General features: G+C 30.2%; 2 protein-coding genes across 4 annotated transcripts; one reads left to right on the top strand and one right to left on the bottom strand.

Annotated features, from left to right (window-relative positions):
• Nucleotides 1–909: 909 nt before the first annotated feature.
• LOC658673 (anoctamin-5) lies at nt 910–21,690 on the bottom strand. 3 transcript variants are annotated; one of them, XM_064357925.1, is made up of 15 exons: nt 21,604–21,690; nt 11,407–11,874; nt 11,146–11,356; nt 7,055–7,260; nt 6,851–7,008; nt 6,706–6,796; nt 6,488–6,614; nt 6,279–6,446; nt 6,083–6,226; nt 2,488–2,654; nt 2,305–2,438; nt 2,049–2,254; nt 1,414–1,513; nt 1,198–1,364; nt 910–1,143 (listed from the first exon to the last, which is right to left on the bottom strand). In XM_064357925.1, exons 1-15 carry the CDS (start codon nt 21,642–21,644, stop codon nt 964–966), a joined length of 2,568 nt encoding a protein of 855 aa, XP_064213995.1. In that variant the 5' UTR covers nt 21,645–21,690; the 3' UTR covers nt 910–963. The 3 variants fall into 3 exon arrangements, with proteins under 3 accessions (XP_064213995.1, XP_008191984.2, XP_015836631.1); XM_008193762.3 differs by lacking the exon at nt 21,604–21,690 and adding an exon at nt 12,157–12,324; XM_015981145.2 differs by lacking the exon at nt 21,604–21,690 and adding an exon at nt 11,920–12,130.
• Nucleotides 21,691–24,376: 2,686 nt separating this feature from the next.
• Nucleotides 24,377–27,465, top strand: LOC135266749 (uncharacterized). The gene is made up of 3 exons (XM_064358000.1): nt 24,377–24,396; nt 26,021–26,309; nt 27,211–27,465. Exons 1-3 carry the CDS (start codon nt 24,377–24,379, stop codon nt 27,463–27,465), a joined length of 564 nt encoding a protein of 187 aa, XP_064214070.1.
• Nucleotides 27,466–27,985: the final 520 nt, after the last annotated feature.

The raw sequence follows: 27,985 nt of genomic DNA, 5'->3' as shown, positions 1-27,985 counted from the left end.
CTGTCATGGATTTCCAAAAATTAAATAATTAAATGTTTATTTTTTGAATCTAGTGTTTTGTGACTTTTTTTTGGCTACGCACATTAGGCGCAAGCCTCGTAAAGTTGTGTGAAACACCGTGTATAAGTTTTGTTAAGTTCCTAGAAAAACGTCCGTTGTAAAGAGGTGTCCGTTATTCGGAGGTGTCCATTAAGGGAGGTTTCACTCCCTTGTAATACAATTAGGTGGAAAATGATAAAGGAGTAGTTCTTAAAATGTTTATTTGCTTGACCATATTATACAATTTAATTAACTTTAATGAATATTAAAGAATCAGTCATTGTTTTAACAATTACTGTCAAGGGTTTCCAAAAATTAAATAATCAAATGTCTATTTCTTGAATCTAGTGTTTTGTGACTTTTTTTGGCTACGCACATTAGGTGCAAGCCTCGTAAAGTCGTGTGAAACACCCTGTATAAGTTTTGTTAAGTTCCTAGAAAATTGTCCGTTGTGAAGAGGTGTCCGTTATTCGGAGGTGTCCATTAAGGGAGGTTTCACTCCCTTGTAATACAATTAGGTGGAAAATGATAAAGGAGTAGTTCTTAAAATGTTTATTTGCTTGACCATATTATACAATTTAATTAACTTTAATGAATATTAAAGAATCAGTCATTGTTTTAACAATTACTGTCATGGGTTTCCACAAATTAAATAATTAAATGTTTATTTTTCGAATCTAGTGTTTTGTGACTTTTTTGGCTACGCACATTAGACGCAAGCCTGTAAAGTTGTGTGAAACACCCTGTATAAGTTTCGTTAAGTTCCTAGAAAAACGTCCGTTGTGAAGAGGTGTCCGTTATTCGGAGGTGTCCATTAAGGGAGGTTTCACACTCTTGTATTACAATTAGGTGGAAAATGATAAAGGAGCAGTTCTTAAAATGTTTATTTGCTTGACCATATTATACAATTTAATTAACTTAGAATTACGTATCACTGAAAGCATTTATTTTCATCTGCCTCTGTTCCTTCAAGTAGGTTTCTTGCAGAGCTTTCAGTTTAATTGCCTTAAACTGATCTCTCTGGTAATTAATGTGTTCCTTGACCGAGAATGGAATATCAGGTATAATATAGGCGATTATCCCAGTTATCAGCATTACAATATGCTTAAAAGAAATCAAAATCAATTTTAATTACAAAAAAAGTCGAAAAAGAGTTACTTCAAACACTACTACTGCAAGAAATCGTATTGTTAGAGTATACCAGTGGTCCTCAGTCAATTGATACTTATTTGCATGGTCCGGAGGATACCTTTTCCCCGGATAGTAACAATACGTTATGTTGTCTGCGGTTCCAAAATCCGTTAAAAATTCGCTGACGTTAAAAACTGCAAAAAATCTTTGTCAAATCTTTGCATTATTTTAAATGAAATAAACCTGAAAGTGTAGTATTGATAAATCCGACCAAATCGCTTCTTACCGTCTCCTTGTAGATATTCCTTTGAACAAATTCGCTAGTGAAAGCGATAACGAAAGCCTTCAAAATGATTATTAACAACTGTTCAGTGTTATGGTAGCGCTCAGCTCCATTTGCGTGTGCGTCATCTGACATTTCTGTCACTACGTTTACATAGCAGGGTCATAGCGGTGACAAACTATCAAATATTTTTTGAGGTTACGAAGTGTTTAAATTATGAGTTGTTGCAAAAAATACAGATTCACAAAACAAAAACTAATAAACGCAGAATCAAAAACCTAACGAAACGCAAATCACAAAACACAATAAACGAACGGAAAATTCTTGCGATTAACACCGATAACACTTTCGACAATCATGCGACGACGACTATAATTTACTGTCAATGTCAGGTTGACAAATTCGTGACACTTGACGGTGTTGTCGAAGTGCACATGTAAATTAATATTCAACGATACCACCCTTAGATAGCCCTTAGCTGTTTAAATTTGCATTGTTTTTGATATTTTTTTACAGCTTTGTGTTGGTAATGAAAAAATGAAATTGATGACGCACACGCAAATCGAGCTGACCGCCACTATACTAGAAGTTTTACATTTGTGGCAACCCCTATATAAGTCACCCCTTTCAAAATCCCATTCCAAGCGGCCAAATTCGGGACTTTGAAAGCAACAGGTCGTCGAAAAGCTCGAGTCATTTTAATCGCATCTACTCGAAGTTCGATTAAATTATTGAAAAGTGCCAATAAAGGAGCTGGTGGAAAAGCAGCGACAAAAAACGTCACAAAACCGTACTGAATAACTGAAATTCGAATTATTTTATTCGGAAAAATCGCATTATTTACACTTTACTCATCTGCATGTACTCCTGCATAATGTGGTACTTTTTGTGCGGATTTAGTAAATAATCGCATTCCCACTGAAGCGTCACTTTGACATGCCGATTTTTTTGTTTTCGTATTGTCCTCATTAAAATTGTTATTTTGCTGGAAGGAAATTGTTAAAATGATTTCTTAAACTAGTTTTTCGACATACGGGAGAATGTATTGTTTGGCTGTAAAAAAAAATTGTTTGCCGATTAAAATCATCACTAATTGGATTCCTAACTCGATTATACAACCAGCTGGGTTACACAAATCCGAGCCTATACCACCTACTCGTGTCCAAAGGCGTTCGTCGCCGGGGTGGGTGTAGAACCTGGCCTAAAACACTATTAGTTTGTAAATTTACTACTTAAGCAACGAATTTTTCATTAGAGATAACAATTAAGATATGTGAAGGAAAAAGATTGACAAAAATTGAAAATACTGAAAAAATACTTTTTTATCTATTATTTTTAAAAAGAAAGTACAAACTACAAATGCATTTTTCTTTTTCTGTACAGACTGTTTATAAAAGAGTGAAGGATCTCAGGTGGTTCTGGAATTTGAGTTTTTCGTTACTTGAAATGTTGCCATGCCGTTTTCATTATCTAATAGATCAGCTTAAACTTCACATTTTTCACAAACTAAAAATATTTTTATTACACACAGGGTGTATACAGGGTGGTGAATCAAAGTTATACAGAGTGTTAGGGAATGGCTTAGCAATATTTTGTATGTGAATATGTGATAATTAGACGAGTTAAAAACCTTTATATCATTTTTTCAAAAAATACGTACTTTCTTTAGAATCCATTATTAACCCACCTGTTGAGAGCCACTGTGTGGTTTATGGTAGCTAATTTTTTATTTTTATTATTAATTATTTCTGTTTATTTCTTTTATTATTTAATTAAACAAAATGGAGATGGTGGCGCGTGGGTGTTTTGAGAATTTTTCAAAATTGGTTCAAAATTTTTTTTTCATAAAAATTAATAACAAAACACAAATTGAAATAGAAGAATAACGTAGTGCACCATTAATTTATTTAATTAATTTACACCTGCTGTTTTGTCAATAATATTACAATTTATGAAAATTCTTATAATTATAGTTCAGCGGTTCTCAAAATTTGGGACTTTAATTTCAGAACGATTTTACATGAGTTTTACTTAATAGATTTGTCTTGCCATTCTCTATCCACCTTTAAATTTTTGCTAATCCATTCCTTAACACGCTGTATTTTTTTAAATGGAACAGCCTATATATTTTTGCTAAATTAGATTTTACACAACAAATAATGTAACGTTATATAAACTTATATGGGTCTATCTTTTTTTGTTTTGGAATTATTCAACTTTTCGTTATAAAAAACCAATTTTTAAAAAATCACTGCGAAGTCGCCTATGATTATTTCCCTATAAATTTTCAATAAATTAGAAATATTTCTTAAAATGTTCAAATTTTTTTTTCTTCTTTTATTTATTTCATTACTAATTCTTGATAAGTAAAATTTATTTATGGATCAAGTAATAAGTAAATTACTAATGTAATTAGTTACATTAGAACATATCAAAAAATAAATTACCATTTGACTTATCAGATTCTCGGATAACAATTTTTTTTTGTAATAAAATATATTTTTTTTAAAAATCTCGAAAAATGTATTAAATTTGCGATGGAAACCCTATACTATAAGGAAGCTTATGCAAAATGCTATCGATAGGTGTAAAAAAATGAGTTATTTAACTTTTTGCGTTTTGGCACACCCTGTACATTATCAGCCTGTTTTAAGTAAAAGTCGACTAGATACTAAAATTTTAAGTTATTCTGAATTTTTCATATTCATTGGCAACTTCATAATGATTTTTTAAAAATTGTTTTTTTTTATAACGAAAAGTTAAATAATTCCGAAACGAAAAGAGATAGACTATAATACTAATTATTAACTAATAATTTACACAAAGTTACATTATTTTTTTGTGTAGAACCTAAAGATGCAAAAATACATAGGGTGTTTCATTTAAAAAAATATAACTTTGGTTCACCACCTTGCATACAACACCCTGTGTATAATAAAAATATTTTTCGTTTGTGTATTTTAAGTCGATCTATTGTATAATGAAAACGACAGGGCAATATTTTCAATAGCAAAAAAGTTACAGACCGATTACATACCCCTGGGTCACCCTATATAAAATTTCTGAAAAGTATCATTTTTTATCTACCCAGAAAACCAGTAAAACCAATTTTTTCTACTAACATTGTTCGTTGTCTCTTGAATGAAACGGCAACTTTTAATACCCACTACGATCCCACATTCATTTATAGACACTTTGTATTTTTTCTTTCTATTATAGCGATTTGTGACTGAAGAGAACATATATTGACAAGAACAAAAATTGTAATTTAGTTTTAAGTAAGTTTCTTATTCACAACTTTCAAAATTAGAATTCAGAAGTTTAAATTTTTCGAACTAAATCCAAAATTAGTAATTAAATTATTACTCAGAGTTGTTGTAATTCTAAAGTGGTTTCCGAGTTCCACAGATTTAAAAGTTTTATAATAATTTTTTTTTAATTTGAAAAAATGTTTGAAACTCTATTGCACAAATCATGAACTTCTAGTTATATAGAGAGTGTTCCAGCGAGTTGGAAAAGTCCATTATTGACCTTTAAATGTTATAAAATTAATCTTTTTTTTACAAAAGCCATAGGTACTAAGTAACTGACTCACCTAAAATTATTATTTTCAAGTAAATAGCGTGTTTTTGAAACTTTATGTTTTTAGATAGACAATTTAATAATTTTTGAAAAGCAAAAAGAAAAAATAATATGGTGTTTCTAAATCTTTTTCAAGTTATTCAACTTTCAACAAACTTCTTACTTTTTACGTTCTTAGTTGCAATTGCAACTTTGGCCACTAAAGTCATGAAAGTTCCGTTTGCCTACGATTATTAGTTTTTGTGTAATAAAATGTATTTTCGTCAAAAAAATTAAATTACATAGCCCCAATTTCTGGAAACATATTTGACGGAGAGATAAATTTAAAGCTCAGTTAAAACATAACGCCAATCAGATACGCACTACTTCAGCAACTAACCATAAAATTTAACCATTTAAAATAACAAAAGTTTGTATTTTAATTTACGAATACACGAATTTGTTATTTTTTTGCTTCCAGTCGAGTTGAGAATTTTTTTTTTGAAAATAAAGTTTAGAATAAAAATTTCCACTGTTGACCTACCGATTGCGCCAATTAAGCTAACAACTTATTAAATTAATTTTAGGAATTAAATAGAAAAGTTAAGTGAAGACGTAACAAATGTGATTCAGCGAATAAAAAATATCTCATCTTTTTTTGATTTTTTTAATTTTTGAAACACTGTATATTTAAAAATAAAATTTTAGGTGATGCAGGATAGTATGTTGCAGGACTTTTGTAAAAAAATATTAATGTTTCAACTGTTTTAAGGTATTCTAACACTCTGGGACATCTGTAGATTCAAAAGTTTTGTGTCACGTTTTTTTTTAACTTAGTACAATGTGTTCAAAAATGGTTGTTCATCAAGTTGACTATGGAATTCAAAATCAATGTGTCGCTTAGTCCAAATGACTATCGTAATTTTTCTGTCAAGTCTTTGAACTAACTTTTTACTCACTTTTTGGCAAAGTTTTTTCAAGTATAGCTTGATGAACAATCATTTTTGAACAAATTGTATAACTACGAGTAATATACAAGAAATGAAGATATGTAAAGCTTTTGTTTACCTTCACGAAAGCTATGTAAAATATAACGGCGTAGTTATTAACGAAAGCTAAAGCGTAACTTTTATACGTGTAAGAATTGTCATAATCAACTTGTGTCCTTGGATTCTCCAAATCAGTCAGCCATGTTGCAATTCTCTCATACAACTGCAACCAAATACGAAAATTTTTGTCAACAAAATCCATTGCAACTACAAACCAACTCAAAAATAAGAATAAAACAAAGCGACAAAAACGATCCAGTTGTTGATGCCACAAGTCCTGGATTTATCGTCAAAATGTGTTGTTCAGTACTTATCGTCAACAATGCCGATACAGTTTTCACATAAACCATAATCCCAAACATTCCGAGAAGCATCAATAACATCTAATACAAATTTTTGCCGTCAAATAACACACCATACATACCAGAAATAATATAGCAGCTCCTGAAAGAGTGAACCTCAAACATTGCACCTTTTTCGGCATGTACGGCTCCAAATTGCCTGTTATTTTCGAAATTTTGTAATGCCTGGCTTTCGCTTCAAACTGCGGCCTTGGAACAAATTGAAGATAATCAAATTTTTTTAACTCACTGCGCGCACTCGATTTGGCAAACATTATGCTCGTTAAACAAAACTGGTTACCTCATGGAACAATCCGCTTCGATTGCTCTCAAATTCCACCTAATCTGCAACATTGCCTCTTTCCTGCGCCACAATTCAAGGAAAAACGTTGCTGGAAATTGTGCTAAGTGAAAAAAAAACTCATTGAAAAATTACAAAAATTTACACCAAATGGACATCAAGCAGGCGAAAGTGATAACCAAAGGATTGTCAATCACATAAATCAAATGCGCATGAAGACAGGAATTTTTCAAAGGTTCAAACTTGCAATTTTTGAAATGACACCTCGGACAGAGCATTATCGAGCTTTCGCACACTTCTTTACTGAAAAACGGTCATTCGAGGCGACATAATGTCACTAAATACTGACCTTCGGGCTGTAAAAATATCCTCGAAACTTAACACACCTAAGATGAAACAAAAAATGCCTAAAGCCGATGCTGGAATTAACATCATGTTGTAGTAACCTAACCAGGCGAAATAGAAGGAAGTTTCAGGACCGTAGTACTTATGAATCAGGTCCAAAGGCTGTTGTTTGTAGAAGCAGCGTAGATTGCTCCAGTACTTATCCAACAACTGGAAAAATTGCAAGTCACTCTTAAAAATGGATTTTTTAAGTCAATTTTTGGTATTTATCTAAATATTTTTTTTATTGTCACTTGTTATTTCACCTCTGTCCAAAATAACGTTTATTTTGAAAGAGAGGTACTATATTCTTTTCAAAACCAAAAAAATGCTTTTTCTATGTATAAGGGTTTTTTGAATATTTAACACACTTTGATCCCAAACTCGCTTTTTCTTTTTTCTTGTCCATCATTTGGTGGATATGGTTTTTGTTTATCTGCTGTCGAAACTGCACAGCCACCTCTAATTTTTATTTTCAAATGTAACGGTATGTCAAATGTCACCTCATGTGAAAAAGCACTTTGCAAGGACTCTTTGTTTTCTGAATATTTTCAAAGCCTACGCGATAGAAAACTTAAAACCAATTTTTATATGTTGAAATTAGGCAAATCATACTAGAAATGTTGCAAAATATTAGAAATTCATGCTACTATCGTTATGTTATTTCCCAGAAGAGGAACGTTGCCTATTTTGAACTATTATTGCATTGAATAATGTGCAACTTATAAAATTGGTTTTTATTTTTTTTATCACGTAGGCTTTGAAAAAATTCAAAAAACAAATAGTGCGTTGTAATGCTTGCGAAAAAGGCTTTTATACGAGGCGTCACTTGACATACCATTACATTTGAAAAAAAAGATAGAGGTGGATGTGCATTTCTAACAACAGATAAACAAAAACATATGCACCAAATAGTAGGCATGGAAAAATAAAAATTGAGCTGTTTTGGAAATTTTCACCAAAATCGTTTAAATCAAAGTTATGAAGTTTATTTAAGTTTAAATTTCACACTGTAGATTTATTACAGAATTTATTTTAATAAATGCGACATGTGTAAATTATTTCATTTATATCGTAGTTTCTTAATGACAACAATTTTTATTGATAGTCCTTTATTGAAATAATAATAATAAATTAAAATTAAAAAGTTATCGATAATCAACAATTTTGTCACTTTTTTATGTGCCTTTATTAAAATAATAATAATTTGTTAATTACACACTTTTTATCTTTTTTAGTTCTTTTAGTTATCTTTTAGTTCTTGACTTATTTTATAAAGTGGTTGTTTTTTAATTTTTTACTAAATGAAATGGACACACTTAACTTAAAATTGAAACACAAGAAAGTATTGAAAAACAATCGTTTCATACAATATGAAGCAACAATAGAAACATAAACTTTTTGATGTGTAACTTTTTGTTTATAATAATAACTTAATAACAATATAATAATAATTATTATTATTATTTATATTGTTGACATTTAATAATGTCATAAATTTGACATAACGTCAAAATGTAGCCTTTACCAAAATGAAGTAAACCTGTTTGAAATTATTTTTGAAAAATTTAACAGATACGGGGTTAATCTACTAAAATTATATTCACTAGGTATACCTCAAAGACTGATAGTCGCACCGAATTCAGTGTTTACTATTTTTTGATGTGAGTAATTATTTTCAAAATTTTTTTTATATTTAAAATTTGTTAATTAAAAATATTAATAACCCTAAAATTAAAAACAAATAAAAATATTAATTAATCGATTATTATCATTTCTAGTGACGCTTAAACGATATTTTCGAAAAAAAAATCTTCTAAAATTTTTTGCTAATTAGCACCAAAATTACGATCATTATTTATGATTCACAAAACAACGCTCAAGCATTTGTTTGTTTTTATAACTATTAACTCAATTACTAAGTATTTTAATTAAAAAAAATTAAGAATAATTTTTGAAAGAAATCACAGGTATACAAACAAATACAAAATATTTAATAGCAAACACTGAATTCTGTGCGATTATTTGCTATTGAGTTATAGTGAAAACGTGCTTTTATAGTGGCGGTCAGCTCGGTTTGCGTGTGCGTCATCAATTTCATTTTTTCATTACCAACACAAAGCTGTAAAAAAATTATCAAAAACAATGCAAATTTAAACAACTAAGGGGTATCTAAGGGTGGTATCCTTGAACATTAATTTACATATGCACTTCGACAACACCATCAAGTGTCACGAATTTGTCAAACTGACATTGACAGTAAATTATAGACGTCATCGCATGGTTGTCGAAAGTGTTATCGGTGTTAATCGCAAGTATTTTCTGTTCGTTTATTGTGTTTTGTGATTTGCGTTTCGTTAGGTTTTTGATTCTGCGTTTATTAGTTCTTGTTTTGTGAATCTGTATTATTTGTAACAACTCATAATTTAAACACTTCGTAACCTCAAAAAATATTTGATAGTTTGTCACCGCTATGCCCCTGCTATGTAAACGTAGTGACAGAAATGTCAGATGACGCACACGCAAACGGAGCTGAGCGCTACCATAGTAGACTAACTGTTTTTCGAGCTCCACCATAGGGGTCGTTTAAGTTTGGGCAAAGTTACGTATTTCTAAGCTGAAGAATTATTAGTTTTTTAGTTGTTGAATTATTGGAAAAAAACTGAAATTTGTGGTTTTAATTTTTAGTTTTTCAAGCTCAAACCAAAAGAGTTAGATGTTTTTAACTAGGACGTTCTTCAGGCACTTTTTACAAGAAATCTAAATCTGTCGTCATATTTTCCAACGCGTTCTTGATGTCAGAGTTACAACACAAAAATTTGGTTTTTCTTATGGAAGACATTCGTTTTTTTCTATTTTTGAAAAGTGTTTTTATTCCTTTATTTTTATTTATTAAGTCAATTTATCAAACAGCAAAAAAAATATAGACGATTACACACCCTTGGGGCACCCCGTATTAGCCCATTTTTGATAAAAGAAAAAAATTGAAATATTTTGTAGTTTTCAAGTTTAACTAAGCTCAAATTTTGTACAAAGAATTAATTTGTAGTTATTTCAACATTTTGTAATAATAATAAGAAACAATACGTAATTATACAGAGTGGAACTGGAATAACATTAATAACTTGAATATAGGCGGTTTTTGTGAAAATTCCCGAAAAAGGTCAATTTTTATTTTTTCTTGTGTCCACCATTTTTGTTTATTTGCTGTCAGAAATGCACAGCCATCTCAAACTTGTTTTTTTTAAAGCCTAGCGATAAAAAAATAAAAACCAATTTTTATAAGTTGAAATTAGGAGAATCAGACTCGAAATGATGCAAAATGTTAAAAATTTATGTTACTATTGTTATATTTTTTGTAGGAAAATAAATGGTTTTCATTTTTTCATCACGTAGGCTTTGAAAATGTTCAAAAAACAAATAGTGCTTTGTATTGTTTTCGGAGTGGTCTTTCATACAAGGTGTCACTTGACATTTCGTTACATTTGAAAAAAAAGTTAAAGGTGGCTGTGCATTTCTGACAGCAGATAGCCAAAAACCATATCCACCAAATAATAGACACAAAAAAAATAAAAATTGACCTGTTTGAGGAATTTTCACAAAAATGGTCTATGCTCAAGTTATGAATTTTTAGTTCAATTAAATATTCTACTCTGTATATTTTGGTTTTTAAAATTATTTTTAAATAATTTAATTTGAAACTCTTTTTAGTAAATTTTTAAGAGTTGTATTGGCAGTGCTGGGCTGGGTGTCATCAGTCATCACTGTAATTTAGTGTGTCAACAGCGTCAAGTCGTTTATTAATAAAAGCCAAACTAGTAACAAAATTAACAGGAAATAGTTTGAACAGATTTTGATAAGTTAAAGTAAACAAAAACAAACAACAAAAATAGGAAATAGAAAAAATAATGTATTACACTCGTTTTATAAAACTTAATTGTGGCACTCATTCTATTAGAGCACTCCTTCGTCGTGCTCCAAAATCATTCGTGCCACAATAGAACGTCTTACAAAACTCGTAATAATAGACTATTATTTATTTAAAATATTTTTTACTTGTCGGTCGTTGAGAGGCCCTTCCTCCGTCCATTTCCACGGCCCATCATGAATCGGAAAAGCCGACTCGAAAACATTCATATTGATCAGTTTTCTAATTCCACATTCTTGCTTTTCCTCCCCGTATGCGTTTCGTGCCAACACCTTGTATATTATTAGACCTTTTTCGGCATTCGTGATACTTCGGGGGATATCTTCGAACAGAGTCGCCCTTAAAATCACCAAAAATTGTTTTTTTCGTCAAAACTTCGAAAACTGTACCTTGCCCTTTCGTACACAGGGTGTGTCATATTAGGTGATGTCAATACAGTGGCCATGAAGCTGTAAGGTTGGGTGCCTTTCACTCTGTAATCCTTATACTGGTAGGCTAGCTCTATTCCAAATATTTCAGCGAATTGCAAGAGAATTTTTTTAGGGGCGTGTATTTTTATGAAGTAAATGTCTGCGTTGACTGAACAGATGGAAGTTTCAAGCTCAAACCCTTTATGTTCTAAATTCAAGAGAAAAGTTTCAATTTTAGCGATGGAATTGTCGGTTAGGGCGCTCTTCTTGTACACTATGACAAAATCAACGGACTTATCGCCCAAACTTCTGACTTTCTCGGCGCTTTCCCCTTCACTTTGGGGCTGATTTTCGTCTGATTTTTCTGTTATTATGCTTTTTTCCTCTGTGTCGGGTTTCTGTTCCAGTTGTGGTCTCGGCTGTGACTTTGCTACGTCAGTTCCCACTCTGAAATTTCAATTAAAGAGAATTGTTTCCTCTTGTGTGGCTTACGTTGGTCGATGTTTTTTTACTGAGACAATGGGTCCTACCCAAATAGACATATCAAACTTTTCATTTAAATTATTTTTTGTACGCTTAATTTAGCCATTAATGAGAAATGCTTGCAATCTTCGGTTTAGATTAACACGGATTGTATAAAAAATGTAAAAGGACAAAAAATGAAAGCTAAACTATTACTGTCATCGTGACGTTTTTTAATTTTAGCGAGAGGTTTTAACGGCTACTTACACGTTAGTTGTTGCTGCATTGATACTGGTGTTAATATTCATTGCAAGGGCAATTGTTCGTTTTATCCGAATGTGGGATAATCAAACGATTTTCATCACAAAATTCTAATTAAACTTTTTCGACATTCAAACTTTTCCTGACGGCTTCTGACAGATTGTCAAAGTCTTTGTTTTTGGAAGAAAATGATTGTTACCACGTCGCGTAATAAAATGGAAAATTAGGTAGGAAAAAATACGAGGGGGTTTCAAAAAGTATACATACAGGCTGTTCCGTCTAAACCCCACACTAGAAGTTTGGTAGTTCTAATAATTTGTATACAAACATAATTTTTTAGGTCCTGCTCAATGAAAATATTTTCAAGATGGCGGCACTTCCGGTTATACCGGAAGTCGCTATCAACTTTCTTATTTTAAATAGAAAGCTATATTTTTTAATGCTTTTTTGAATTAGTAAAATAATTAAAGGTAGTTTTTCTAAGCTATCCCTTTACCTAAATTTAGCCGTTTACGGAATATTTATAGTTTTTTTTTGGATTTGCACCTTCCAGTTCAAAAATCGATCACTCTGCCAGTTTTTAAAATTTGGAAATGATTTTCAGCTCATTTGAAAAATGGAGCCTAAATCTTTCCTTTGATGTTTTAAAATTTCTAAAAAAGAATAGAAAACTCCAAATTTTTAAAGTTTTTTTCAAATGAAATGCAAAAAGTTTTATTTCACTAAATGGTAGAGAATTTAATTCTGCATCGATCTGTATTTGCATTCTCTTATTATACTTATGTTTAATAGTTTTTAAGTTACAATAACACTTTGTTAATTGGGATTGAGAAATTCATTAGCCATAGGTTTTTCTCAAAGGTTGCGTGGAAACGAGAGAAAAAATGTGAGAAATTAACTTTATTAAACTAACATTCAATGAATTTATTTTGTTTTCACAGAACGAACAACACAATTTTGAACAGAGTTTATAGTTTAAGTTTCACCAGAAATACTTTTATTATGACAAACTATGCAAAAATAGCTGTGGTTAGTAAGAAATTTTCTACAATGTCAAAAAAACCAAGATAACTTGAAATTTATCACGGATAGGTATAGGGAATGCTTATACAGCTCGATGCAGAACGAAATTCTCTAGTAAAATAAAAATTGGGACATGCCCCTTGAAAAAATTAAGTTATGGATACTTGAAATTATCCAAACTTAACCTTAAATTTTTGGGTTTAATAACTTAATTTTCAATTTCGATCCCACTGAAGAACAGATATGGGCCTTTTTTTTAATTCTCTAAATATAATTTCGAAAACTTTAAAACTAAGGGAGTTACCGATTTTTTAAGTGACAGGTGCAAATCCAAAAAAATTAAAAAAAAATTTAAATATCTTAAAAATGATTAAACTTCGGTATAAGAAAAGCTGATAAAAACTGAGAAAGTTAAAAGCGATTTCCGGTATAACTAGAAGTGCTGCCGTCTTGAAAATATTTTCATTGAGCAGAACTCAACGGACTATGACTGAGTACCAACTTTCAGATAAATATCTTTATTAGAACATTCAATACTTGTATTGTGGGGTTCAGATAGAACACCCTGTATAAGTCCTATCCTGTTACATTTCCTACACCTACATTTAATCTATGGTTTAATGGATTTTAAGTTATGTTGAACTTTTTGTTAACATTGATAAATTTATTATTCGTAACTCTAGTAAGTTTGTCGTTTCCAAAGAAAATTATCTAAGTCTAACAATTTTTGAAGAGGAAGATGTAAACCAAAAAATCTAGAGTATAAATACAGTAAAAATGTTTAAAATGAGAACAAAAATGAGAAAAAAAGGACAAATGTCCTGACAAGCTAAATATTTATATTGGAATTTTTATCATTTACTGAACTCGAAATTTGTCAATTTTGAGACACCTGTACGTTGTTTATTATTGCTTTTTGTTTTTTTTTAAATTATATGGAAATAGCAAAAGTTAAATAAATTACACACTGTTACTAAATAGTTTTACGACATTATCTATTATAAATAAACACAATATGTACTTTATAATAAATATTTTATTAAAAAAACATCTTAGCTGTTTCAAAACTATAAAAATGCCAACGTACATTTTTTCTCAAAATTACTCGTTATAAATTATTCACGTACTTCAAAAAAAATAATAGCTAATGTAATTTATATTTTCAGCGAGAGATCTAATCATTGATTTTACAATTTTAGTGATCTTAAATAATTCGGTAAAATGCGTCGGTGGTGTTTTTATAGTTTTGAAAGAGCTAATATGTATATAAAACATTACAAATTGATTATTTTAATTATTTTCATTTGTGCAAAAGAAAAGATAAACACTGAAAATAATAAATAAAAATTTTGCAAAATGTTATACAGGGTGGGCCAGCCAGCCCAGCTCCCGTCTTCTGTAGCTCAGTGATTATTAACGTTGGAGTTTTGATATTTAGTAGATGTTAAGATTGAAAAGTTTGGAAATCAACTGTAAACACTCTGTAATAATTCAAATCAATCAAGCTCACTCGATAAGTCTGTTAGACCTTGTTTAACACTTACGTAGTAAAAATTACTTCAAACAATAATAATAGTTTATTAACTAACAGACAAAAGTCCAAATGAGGTTACAAAATAAAAGTAGATACAATGAAATAATAAATTATTAAAAAAAACAAAAATAATAGTTGAACATAAAACGCAATACATGTTCACTTCTAATCACTATAATGATCCCTAGATAATACTTTAAATTCATTTATATTAACGCTAAAAACATATAATATGTCACTAGCCGAAGACAACCGATTTATAAAAATAACACATATTATTAACGGGAAAATTTTGATAATGCCTAGTTTTGGGCAGCTCACAATGAAATGTAACATTACATCTCCCTTTCATTCTAGGTATATAAAAGTTTAATAGAGATAGTAATTCTGAGCTGTCTAGAAAATTGTTAACAATTTTATATAAAAATAAAATTACATTAAGTTTTCTTCTCTCTTTCGCCTAGCAAAATTTTATTTATGTAAGAACTCGTGTTCTGGATAGATATTCTAGGACACCACACGACACAACAATATTCTAAACGAGATCTCACAAACGTGGTGTACAATATTTCTAAACACATATTTTTGAAGCATTTGGTGTTTCGTATAATAAACAAGCACTGTTTCTATTTTTTGTTAATTTTTAAAACTAAAAGTGTAAAACCTATTTTTTTAACAGTAATGTCTGAACCAATTTGAAAAAACTTGGGACATGTAAGAAGCTAAAAAGGTATATTTTTTTTATAACTGAGCTATAAAAGACGGGAACTAAGCTGGACCACCTGTATAGAAAAGTTGTTGTATTTGTTGAGTTTTGTTACGTGGTAAAATTAACACACGTATTTTTGATACACCCGGTATATTAATACACACATTTATATTACAATTAATAGCTTAAAGTTATTACGGTTACTTACAGTATGTTTTTATAAAAAGTAAATACAGTGTGTTAGGGAGTGATTTAGTAAAAATGTAAAGTTAGATAGAGAATGGCAAGACAAATCGATTAAGCAAAATTTATGTAAATCAAATAAAAAATGCATAGTTTTCCCAAAAAATCGTTCTAAAATTGAAGTCTCAAATTTTGAGAACCGCTGAACTAGAATTATAAAAATTAGCGTAAATTTTATTATTATTGACAAAACAGCAGTAACTTCCGCTACGTTATTCTTCTATTTCAATTTGTTTTGTTATGTTATTAAATTTTACGAAAAAAAAATTTTTTTTGTCAGGACCGGGACTCGAATCTCCCACACAAATGAACATGTTAGCCACAATTTTGAAAATTTCTCAAAACGTCCATTTGCCACCATCTCCATTTTGTTTAATAAAAAAATAATTGCTAATACTAACTAATAATAACTACCATAAGCGGCTCTCAACAGGTGGGTTAATAAAAATTTTTGAAGAAAGTACGCACTTCTTGGGAAAATGATATAAGGGTCATAACAAATTCACATACGAAATATTGCTAAGTCATTCCCTAACACCGTGTATAAATAATGAATCGTGCAAAAATTTAGTCATATTATTATTGTTAACAAAAATCATTATTTAATCATTTAATAAAAATTATGCGAAAATAGCAAAAAGAGAAGAGGGTTTGCAGCGTTTGCACACTTTAGGTTCTGTTCACAGAATAACAGGTTTTACAGAAACGCATCCGTCCTTGTCCCGATAGAGCGAAAGTGTCACTAGCACATCTATTGTTGCCTGCGCGTACTAAGTGTTATCGCGGGCGATTTGAATTGCCCGTAGTTACTTTTCTTTTAAAGTTTGATTGCATTTTTCGTATTGTTTGTAAATATTCACAACAATAGTTGCTAATAACACTTTCTGATGTTAGACAACTATTGTTGCTGAATATTTACAAAGAATACGAAAAATAAAATATGAGAACAAATAAAGACAATAAACTTGTAATAAAAATTTATTATCACTAGTCAATATACACGATACGATAACTATAAACTAATGATTGATTCATCAAATTATTTATATTCCCACAATAAAAAAGTTAAAAAAAGCACACACACGAAAAAAACCACAAAACAGTACTAATTTCACATAAAACAAAGCCGAAGGCGAACACCAAATAAACCAAGCACAAAATGGCGATTGGCACAATGGTAACTGTCACAGGTCCACTGTTAATTTCTGCCGATATTATAGGTAGCTTCGCTAAAATTGACTATACGTGTGTGCGACATCTGCGATGGCAAGCCGAACTACAGTCGATTTTGAATTTGGCGCCTACACTTGGCTTGGTGCATTTAGGTTTCACCACCCTGGTTCTGTTATGAACTTATGAAATAACTTCCAACTACGGACATCGAAAGGTTAGGATACGAAAGGACGTACAAATACAACCTTCCTGACCTTGATAGTTCCGTTATGGTCGCCAGAAAGCGCAGTTGCTCCACTGCCGTCTAAGTTTTCAGAGCAATGATTTGAAAAAATGGTTTTATTTATATAACGGTTAATACATAGAAAACAAAAAAATACAAACAGATAGAGGATTAAATTCTCAATTATAAGTCCTAAACATAATGCAAAAAAAATTTCGTAAACAATATTTAAAAATACTTCAAACTTTTACTAGTTTGCACTCTGCCCCAAATTCTTCAAAACGCTGCAAATATGATTACAAATACAAGAAAAATGTTTAGGCCCCAAAATCGTTCAAAAACGCTCAAAAGTTAATTTATACTTAAACCATTAAAGATTGTAGGAAATTTAATACTCTACAACTTTGTTCCTAACATCTTTAACCGCAAATTAATAATTCTAAGCGATTATTATTAGCTCACCACTGCATATTTATCAAAACGCTGGGAATACGGTTGAAGATACAAAAAAACTGCAATGAACAAAGTCCCAAATATTTTTAATCTTTTTTTCGTCGTAACCAAAATGACAAATTAATTACGCTTATGACTTCAATAAAAAAAAATAACAATTGCAATAACAATCCCTGTTAACCAAATGTGGAAAGCGAATAATATTCTCTCAAAAGTAATATCTTTCGAAACAAAGTGTTTCATCTGTAGAGACCATCGGTCAATAGTCCTCGCTTCCACATTTTTGTGAAACTCTATCAAGCCAGCTGAGTTCATAACTTGACTGAAATAACTTTACTGAAACTATCACACAGGGGATATCCTTTAGTAAAGTAAGCAAATAAAAAATTGGATTTGATGTGTGGCTTAATAATGTGCAGCGAAGAGCCCGAAGTTACAATATCGTAAAAAATGTATCTGTATTGGAACAGTTCTGTAACAAAAGCAGTGTCTTTATCAAATGCTGTTCTGTCGGCAACTTCCAACTGACTGTCCGTGTCACTATTTTCGTCAATTTTCGAACAGTTGGATCCGACAGTCAGTCACACGTGTGCTAAATGCCTCAAGCAACTCACTTTTAATAAGAGTTGAAATTATCAAAAAACCACACAGTGTAAAAGTCGTCAAGACCCGAAGCGAACTTTTCCGGAATTTTGCAAAAGTCGGAATCCCTGATTCAAACATTTGATAATTTACCATGACAACAGTTGTAAAATCGCTTCCACCAAAAAGAAAATGGAAAAAGACACTTAGCACGATTAGAGAAATTGCGAGAGAAACGTATGAGAAAAAATCAAACTGGACGAAAGCTACGTTCCACACTTCTTTCTCACTACATTGGGGCACGATCCAGTGATGATCAAACGTCCAGTGTGTTCCAACCAAGTCAAAGTTGGTAAAATTGTGAATGTTGAAATATCGGTAGTTCAACATTACGTGGCTTTTTCTGTGCTGCAATAAATCTGATCAAAAGTTGTACAAACAAATATTTTGGCCTTGAAACACTACCAAGCATAACAGGAAGAGAGTTGTTGGTATCGACAAGGTTGAAAATCGTTCCAAATTGTAGTTTTTTGGCCACAAATTCAAAAATTGAATAAAACGCTCCATCTACCTTAATCTCACTCAATGCATTCTCGTAGGTGAATAAGTAAGGAAAATTTTGAGTGTATGTTACCAAAACTGTCGTATTTCTCCATAGAAATGGAACTATTTTGTTAAAAATATTTTTTTGGAAATTAAAAAGGGCGCATTTTCCCAAATTTGTTGGTTCCACCCCACTTGCAAGAACATCTTCGTAAATGAAAGGATCATAAGTGATTAAATCACCTTCGAGGGTCAGGATAACGACTTTATAAATGAAATGTTGGACCAGGATTTGGAAAATCTGAGGGTTGTAGGGCGCAGTTAGAATTATTATAAAACTGGCTCTTGAATCAAACATTTCCAATTTTTGGAGTGAATCAAAAGTGTTTCCAAGTTGTGTTTCTGAGGTAATGATGTAGATGTTTGGTAGTTGATAAATCATTCTTGCAAAACTTTCTTTCATAGTGTTTTGATGAATGCAAGGGTAGGGAATGTGCATGTTTGTGTCTATCAATAATATTGTCCAAGGTGCCACGTAATATTTTTCCAGAATTTTGTTAACACATTTTGTTGGCTCAGAATTGGTAAAATTTAACTTCATGTTGTTTCTCGATGCAGAAATTAGCGATAGAAGGAATAAAAAAGTTGATGCTTTCTTAGAAAACATACTGATGTACATAATCAAGGGCAATATTGGATGATTGTTTTTATTAATTTCGATTATAGTTTCGATGAAAAATAACAAAATTCAAATCAATCTACATAACTATAACTAAAAAACTATAATAAAAATTTTTTTTAAATAGAACACCCTGTTTTTTAATCAAACATGTAAAAGACGTTAATAGACTAATAGACGTTAATAAACGTATTATAAACGCCAAGTATAAAAACAATATTCTAAAACACGTTTCCGACAGTAACATGTTTTTACTATTTTAAAACACGCTTCTCATAGCAAGGTGTTTTAAATTAAAATTTTCTACAAAATTAATTATAAATGAGAAATAGAAAATAAACTGTTACTATAAGCACCTCAAAAACAAGAGCAAGTAATATAACATCCGGTGTTCCGCAAGGCTCTATTTTGGGACCGCTTCTATTTTTAGTTTACTGTCTAGAGATACTAGAATTTGTAAATTATGTAAATATCCATGCCTTTGTAGATGATACACAGTTATATACATATTATCATTGTGATGCCAAGGATGTTGAACGAGCTTTACAATATACAATTTCTGTCATTTGTTTCAAGAAAAACTCTCGATGAACAATTGTCGCAATAAAATAAAAGCATATTTTTCTAATCTTTATTTTTTTCTCCGAAATTACTTTTGCTTTCTATTATTTTGTTCTTGTTTTATTTTCTGTTAATTTCCTTAAAGTTCTTCCTTAGTTTTAAAAAGTACAGCAATTTTGTAAATTTCATTTCTTTTATTTATTTATTTGTTTACTAGTCTTTGTTGTTAAAAGGGTTAAGTTCGAATAGCAACTGCTAGACTTCGCGGGTTTATTATTATTATTTCAAAAATAATTTTAAATGGTTCACTTCATTTTATGACGTTATGTCAAATTTGAGACATTATTAACTGTCAACAATATTAATAATAATGAATAATAATAATTATTATTATAATGTTATTAAGTTATTATTATTATTACACATCAAAAAGTTTGTTTCTTTTGTTGCTTCATATTGTGAGAAATAATTGTTTTTCAATACTTTTTTATAAGTTAAGTGTGTCCATATAATATAATATAAAAATATATATAAAATGAGTCAAGAACTGAAAGCTAAAGTTCCTTGTGTGTAATTAACTAATTATTAATAACTTTTTCATTTTACATTTATTATTATTATTATTATTATTATTATTATTATTATTATTATTATTATTATTATTATTATTATTATTATTATTATTAAACTATTGAATAGTTAGTCTAAAAACATTAACAGCTAAGTGTCTCTTCCGATTACTCAAAAGATATTTATCTTTAAACATTAAAAATATCTCCGTCTAAACTTCAACAAAAGATACCTGGTGGAATTATTATGATTATGGTATGGTCTATTATGGTAAAATTGCACACGAATAATGGGCGTTCTATTTTTAATTTTTTATTTTTTTATTTTCAAGTTATTCAACTTTTGACAAACTTCTTAATTTTTTACGTTACAATTGGTACAGTATTGTTTGAACTTTCTTCTTCAAAATTGTGAAAGTCGTAGTTTTTTAAGATTCTTAGTTTTTGTGTAACAAAGTTTAAAAAGCGTGTTTTCGTCAAAAAAAAAATATTTCAAAACTAAAGAGAAGTTTAGATCAGAGTCATCAGTATTATTAAAAGCTACCTACGTCAAAAAATGCAATAAAATTAATCAATCTTTGTTGGATTCTCTGCTTCTACAAGTTGTTTTTTGAGTCATTTTCTTACATTTACAATTTTTGTTTCGCAAGCGATTGTTTGTGCCATTTGTTCTTTACAAGTACTATTTTTTGTGACCGCTGGCGATTTTTGCTTAATTTTTTGTGTTCGCAAGCGATTTTCGCGACATGTTTTCTGATATCGGTAAATTTTTTGTTTAGTTTTTTGCAAATTCGATATTTCCACAAAAAGCAATGAGTGATTTTTAGTTTCTGAAGTGGATAGTAATGATCACTGTCAAACGGTGTATTTATTTTAGCTTGATTGATTACTTACATTTGACTAAAAAGCAACTATCAATAATTTACATCAAGACAAGAAACAAAAGGAAGCGGCTATAAAATATTGAACGATTTTCAAGTTAAACCACAATAATACTCTAGTTCAGAATGAATTTAAAGACAATTGAAACTATTTTCCAAATCGGAAAATTCATTTTATTTACGCCAAGTTCGCACACTGAGAGAAAACCGTCTAGAAAGAAACGACTTTACGGTTTTGTTCTAATTATATTTTACACGGTTGGTTTATCTTCGTACATACCTGACAGAATTCGAGCTTTCAAAACTAGAACCTTGATGCATAACGTTATTCTGGTAATAATCGACTTGAACATGTATTTTTCGTTAGTTTGGCTTCCAATAATGGTAACTCAAACAACACAAAGTTGGTACCATCTGGTGAGAGATTTGACGAAAGTTTGTCACACTCAAACCAACAGTAAATATTCATTCTTCGTCTTTGTTTTGATTCCCGTCTTATGCTCCTTTGTTATCGAGATCAAAGTCATTAAAGAATTGGGATTTCAGTTTCCCCCACATTTTTACCACTCAATTGTTATAAACTGTTTTCATTTTCGTGTATATGCAGCAGTTGCAGTATTGCAAATGTTGCAGCAGGGTTACCAATTGCAGAAAAACAATATCCATAGAAATATCCTAACTTGTGTGGACTCGTATCAAATCTCCAAACGATTTGTGCTCGTTGCATACAATCTGTTTATTCTCAAAAAGTGTGTTTCAAATTTTAATCAGATTTTTGGTTGGAGTATCATGTTTAGTCACATTGATCAGATTTTAAGGCTCCTTGCTTACTTAGATGATCTTGTTAGAAAACCAGACTCGATGAAAACTCAGGATCTATTTAAACTATCCGTAGAAATGGTGATTCTATTTACAATAATCATTTTGTTTTGGGAAATTTTTGTGGATTTTAGTAAAATAATTGGATCGAGATTTCAGATTTCGTCCATGCGTCTGTTTTTATTCTGCGACCATATTTTGAAAGAATTTTACCAAATTTTAAAAGCTTTAGCTAGAGTTAAGCACATTGTGAAGGGAAGAAATAGGCAAAAATATAGTTTGAAGGGAATTAAACGCTGTCAGCCCACATTTTTCGCTGGAAAGTTTTATGCTATTGACAAAAGCCTAATTCCTTGCATTCTTAACATTGTAATAACGTTTTTCATTGTTATAATCCAGTTTGAAATTAAATGAATCAACCCTGGAATCTAATTATAATAAGTGATCGTCCTTGACTTCAAAGTGGTTTTTGTTTCTTGTAAAATGATGTATTAGGCACAATTAAACTCAAGACTTCTTCCAAAATAGTTACTTATAAATAAATGGAATCACAATCGTGTTAATGACCGTGGGTATTTTTTTTTTGTAAGTTTTTGTGAGTTTAGGTGTGGATGGGACCAAAATTAAGGGATATTTGCTCCATTTTCTGCTTCTTCAATTTATTAATTTATAAGTAATATTTTTCAGAATTTTATTAACACATCCCGTTGTCTCAAATAACTTCATGTTGTTTCTCGATGCAGAAATAACCGATGGAAGGAATAAAAAAGTTGATGTTTTCTCAGATGCTAGTAAGTTTAGCTGCACATAATCAAGGACAGTATTGGAGTTGTTTTTGTTAAATCCGATTATAGTTTTCAAAACAATTTACAGAATTATTATAAAATACGAACACAATAAAATTGTAATAATGTTGATGCGACTTGTTATGAAATAATAATTTTTTCTTAAACCAAAAAATCCTTTGCAACAACTTATCTATACAGGCTGATTCTTCTATCGCCTATAATAGAAACTTTTTAACTTATAATATATCTTATTTATTATTATAACTTATTAAATTTTGTACACGACCTAAATCGATCATTCTGAGTACAACTAAATTATTTTCAAGATGGCTGAACTCTCGAAACTACGAAAAATGGGCGCCAACTTTGAAATTTTAAATGGTAACCACCTATTTTGTTGCATTTTTGAATTGAATGATATTTTGAAAACTTTCTATATCTATCTCTTACAGTTTTTGAAATAATCGCAATAAACCGAATTCTAGCTCATTATTTTCATTTTTAGACGAGTAAACTTTCGAAAAATACGGACAAAATTGTGACATTGATTAGATGTTCAAGTTCAAAATTTGATGGCAAACTGACTGAGTTACCTTACATAATTCACTAAGTTATACTAAACCATAGTTAAATATTATTGTTCTACTGCTTATTCGATTATGAACCAGCTAAAAACTAAACAAAATATTTAAGTGTTACAACTACTTACGAGGTAAAATCCGTTTTTTTGCCATTTTTTTCAAAAACTGTGAGAGATAGTTAGAGGACGTGTTGATAAAAAATCACCATAAATGTTACTATTCTTTAGATTGCCATTAAGAAAATATAGTCGATCCATTTGAAAAACTGACTTCTAGGCGATTTTTCATAATCATTTTGAAAAAAATCATACTAGTCTTGAATTTGGACAGTTGACAATTTTGAAAATTCTGGAAGACTCTCCGAAACTTCGGTTATCGGATGCAAAAAAAAATATTCACTTATCGCAAACCGTTCAAGGGCTGCGATATTTTAAATAAACCCATGCAAATTAAATTTCTGCAAAAAATTGACATATGTCAAAAACTAGGACAGATAAGTACCAACAACTTGGGTGAATATTACTCTGTAAGAAGTTGAATTCAAAAATGCAATAAAAATGTTTGGTTACTACTTAAAATTTCAAAGTTGGCGCCAATTTCTCGTAGTTTTGATTTTGAAAATAATTTGGTTGAACTCGGAATAATCGATTTGGATTGTATACAAAATTTTGAAGCACTAGTTTTATTAGAAGTTCAAAGGATTCTAAGATAGGCTCTAAAAGAATCACTCTGTATTCATTATTACGTTTTAATTGCCACATTATTTTAGTTTTGCTCTTATAATTTCAATAAAAAACATACATTCGGTTCACTTTCATAAAAATCATTGTGGTGGAAATTGGGTACTCTAGGCATTAACTTTTATATGAGTTGTCATGGTAACAGGTTAGTCAATTCCACCACAAGGGTTTTTATGAAAGTGAACCGAAAGTACTTATAACTATTCCTAACCGAAAAATTATGACAAAGAATAAAATTTTGTCAAAAGTGATAATTCCTAAAATACAACAAACAAAAGTTCATTGCAAGCTGAATAATTTAAAAATTTTAAATGAAACACCCAAATTTTATTTTTCCATCTAAAAGACCTTTACATTGTCCCTCTAAAAATATAAACAGTTAAGTGTATCTTGTGATGATTCGAAAGATACTTAACTTTAAACATAAAAAATTATTAATTACTGTTTCAGTAGACGAAAAATGTAGTACTTAATAAGTTTAATGTTACTCTAAGGCCATTATTCGTCGTTTATTTCACGAAAAAAAAATTTTAATATGATTTATTGTTAATAATATTATTGTTAGTCTAAGATCCGAATTAATGTCGTCCTGGATCCATCTGCTTACCGGATGAAAGTTATTTTTTATCAAATAATATCCAAAGGAATATATTATCGCGAATAACCCATTCTGTATGTACTCTTTGAAAATTTTTCCTAATCAACAATAAGTATCATTTTTTATTGCAAGAGTCTACTTCATGGCCAAAAGTATTTTATTTTCCTTTTAACACTTATTGTTGATAGGAAATAATTTTCAAAAAGGACTAGATTTTTTTTGATTTTTTTCAGTTTTCAAAATTATTTTCTGAATTAAATAAAGCAGTGAGCGTATTTAAAAAAACTATCTCCCCTACTGTCCGAGTAGAAGAAAATATCCTGTATATCAGTTTCAAAAATGTTACTAAATATGACTGCAAATCACTGCGGAAAATGGCTAAAATTTAACTCTTTTTAACCTCCTTAGACAACCCTTTCCTGGTACGTTCCTTTGGATATTATATTTTTGGGAGACTTACTGTGGTTATTGTAATTTTTTTATTTTAAAACGGTACATCATTTTGGTATTTTACTATGGTAACTACAGTTCTCTTGAATAATGTTGCTAAAATAATTTTTTAATATCAAATATATTTTTAGTTATTATAACTTTGTACATTTTATGATAGACAACATAATAATTTTTGAGAAATAATAACAAAAAATAGGGTGTTTTATTTAATTTTTTTTCTAATTATCAACTTTAACTTCTTAATTTTTTACGTTCATAATTGCAATTCGCCAAACAAGTGCACAGAAAAATCAAATTATTTCAAAAATTTGCAGAATCGGCCAACTGCCAAGAAGTACAGGTTTAGAACGAAATCTAACTTATACAAAAAATATAAAAACGGTTATATAAGCCCAATATAAAGGTTAGATTACGAAACATAAGCGAAATATAAGCAAGGTGTAAAGGAAACCGTATAACCGAAATATAACCGCACAAGATAAAGGTTAGATAACGACACATATCCGGAATATAACCTGAGATATAAAAGGAGTTATATAACCGCAACATAACCGCGCGTAGTTAACGGTTAGATAAGGTGGTTAACTAACAGTTAGCTTATAAAAGCGTCACATTTGGGACCTGGCGGTTATATTGGAGGGTTACACCTCGGTTATACAAAGGCATCAGTATTAAAACCTATGTTCAAAAATGCAATAAAAGTAATTCATGTTTGTAGAATTTTCTGCTTCAAGGAGGTATTTTTGTGTATTTTTTTTTACAACTACTATTTTTTTTGCTCAGTTTTTTGTGACCGCTGGCGATTTTTGCTTCATTTTTTATGTTTGTCAGCGATTTTTTGCGAAATCTATATTTTCAAAAAAAATAGAATGAATTTTTGTTTGACCACTGTCAAACGGTGTATTCATTTAAACTTGATTGATTACTTTCATTTGAATAAGAATCAAACCATGAATAATTTACCTCAAGACGAGAAACAAAACAAAAGGGCTATAAGATATCTAACGGTTTTCAAGTTAAACCACAATAATACTCTAGTTCAGAATGAATTTAAACACAATCGAAACTATTTTCCAAATCGGAAAATTCATTTTATTTACGCCAAGTTCGCACACTGAGAAAAAACCGTCTAGAAAGAAACGACTTTACGGTTTTGTTCTAATTATATTTTACACAGTTGGTTTATTTTCGTACATACCTGACAGAATTCCGACTTTCAAAACTAGAACCTTAATGCACAGCGTTATTCTGGTAATAACCGACTTGAACATTTATTTTTCGCTAGTTTGGCTTCCAATAATGGTAACTCAAACAACACAAAGTTGGTACCACCTGGTGAGAGATTTGACGAAAGTCTGTCGCAGTGAAACCAACAGTAAATATTCATTCTTCGTCTTTGTTTCGATTCCCATATTGTGCTCCTTTGTTATGGAGATCAAAATCATTCAAGGATTGAGATCTCAGTTTGTCGCAATTTATTTTTTATATTTTTACCACGCATTTGTTCTAATTTGTTTTCATTTTCGTGTATATGCGGCAGTTGCAGTGTTGCAAATGTTGCAGCAGGGTTACCAATCGCAGAAAAAAAATATCCATAGAAATATCCTAACTTGTGTGGACTCGTATCAAATCTCCAAACGATTTGTGCTCGTTGCATGTAATCTGTTTATTCTCAAAAAGTGTGTTTCATATTTTAATCAGATATTTGGTTGGAGTATCATGTTTAGTCACATTGATCAGATTTTGAGGCTCCTTACTTACTTAGATGACCTTGTTAGAACACCAGACTCGACGAAACCTCAGGATCAATTTAAACTATCCGTAGGAATGGTGGCTCTATTAATAATAATCATTCTGTTTTGGGTAAGTTTTGTGGATTTTAGTACAATAATTGAAACGAAATTTCAGATTTCGACGATACGTCTTTTTTTACTCTGCGACCAAATTTTGAAAGAATTTGACCAGATTTTAAACGCTTTAGCTAGAATTAAGCACTTTGTAAAGGGAACAAACAGTCAAAAATACAGTTTGAAAGGAATTAAACGCTGTCAGCCCACATTTTTTGCAGGAAAGTTTTATACTATTGAGAGAAGTCTAATTCCATCTATTTTCAACACTATAATAACGTTTTTTATTGTTATAATCCAGTTTAAAATTAATTGAATCAACATCAACTCCGGAATATAATAATAAGTGATCGTCTTTGACTTCAAAATTGACTTTTGTTTGTTGTAATATGGTGTATTAGACACATTAAACTCAAGACTTCTTCCAAAAAAGTTACTTATAAATAAAGGGAATGTATTTTTTGTAAGTTTGTAAAATTAAGAGATATTTGCTCTTTTTTCTGCTTCTTCAATTTATCTATCCGTAATAACATTATAATAGGAGTTTTATCCACACTTATGAAGCATATAAAGTGATTTATTACCCACTAGTGGAATAAATAAAGTAACTTTATTCCAGTTTTACCTAAGCAACTAACAATTTTATTATGACTACCAAACAAAGCATGCCAAGTCTCATTTTACGAATACGAATATTTTTAATTTAACTTTGATTAATTTCACTTTGTTAATATGGTGATTGTGGATAAAACGTTGTATTACATTTGTGTTTCTAATGCTTTCTAAAACACTTATACAATAAATAACTATTTACAGTGTGGAATTTTTAACTGGAA

This window comes from Tribolium castaneum, chromosome 7 (assembly GCF_031307605.1).
Source record: "Tribolium castaneum strain GA2 chromosome 7, icTriCast1.1, whole genome shotgun sequence".
Classification (NCBI taxonomy): Eukaryota; Metazoa; Arthropoda; class Insecta; order Coleoptera; family Tenebrionidae; genus Tribolium; species Tribolium castaneum.
Note: the sequence above shows the minus strand (reverse complement) of the source record. Positions and strands in the feature narration are given on the sequence as shown.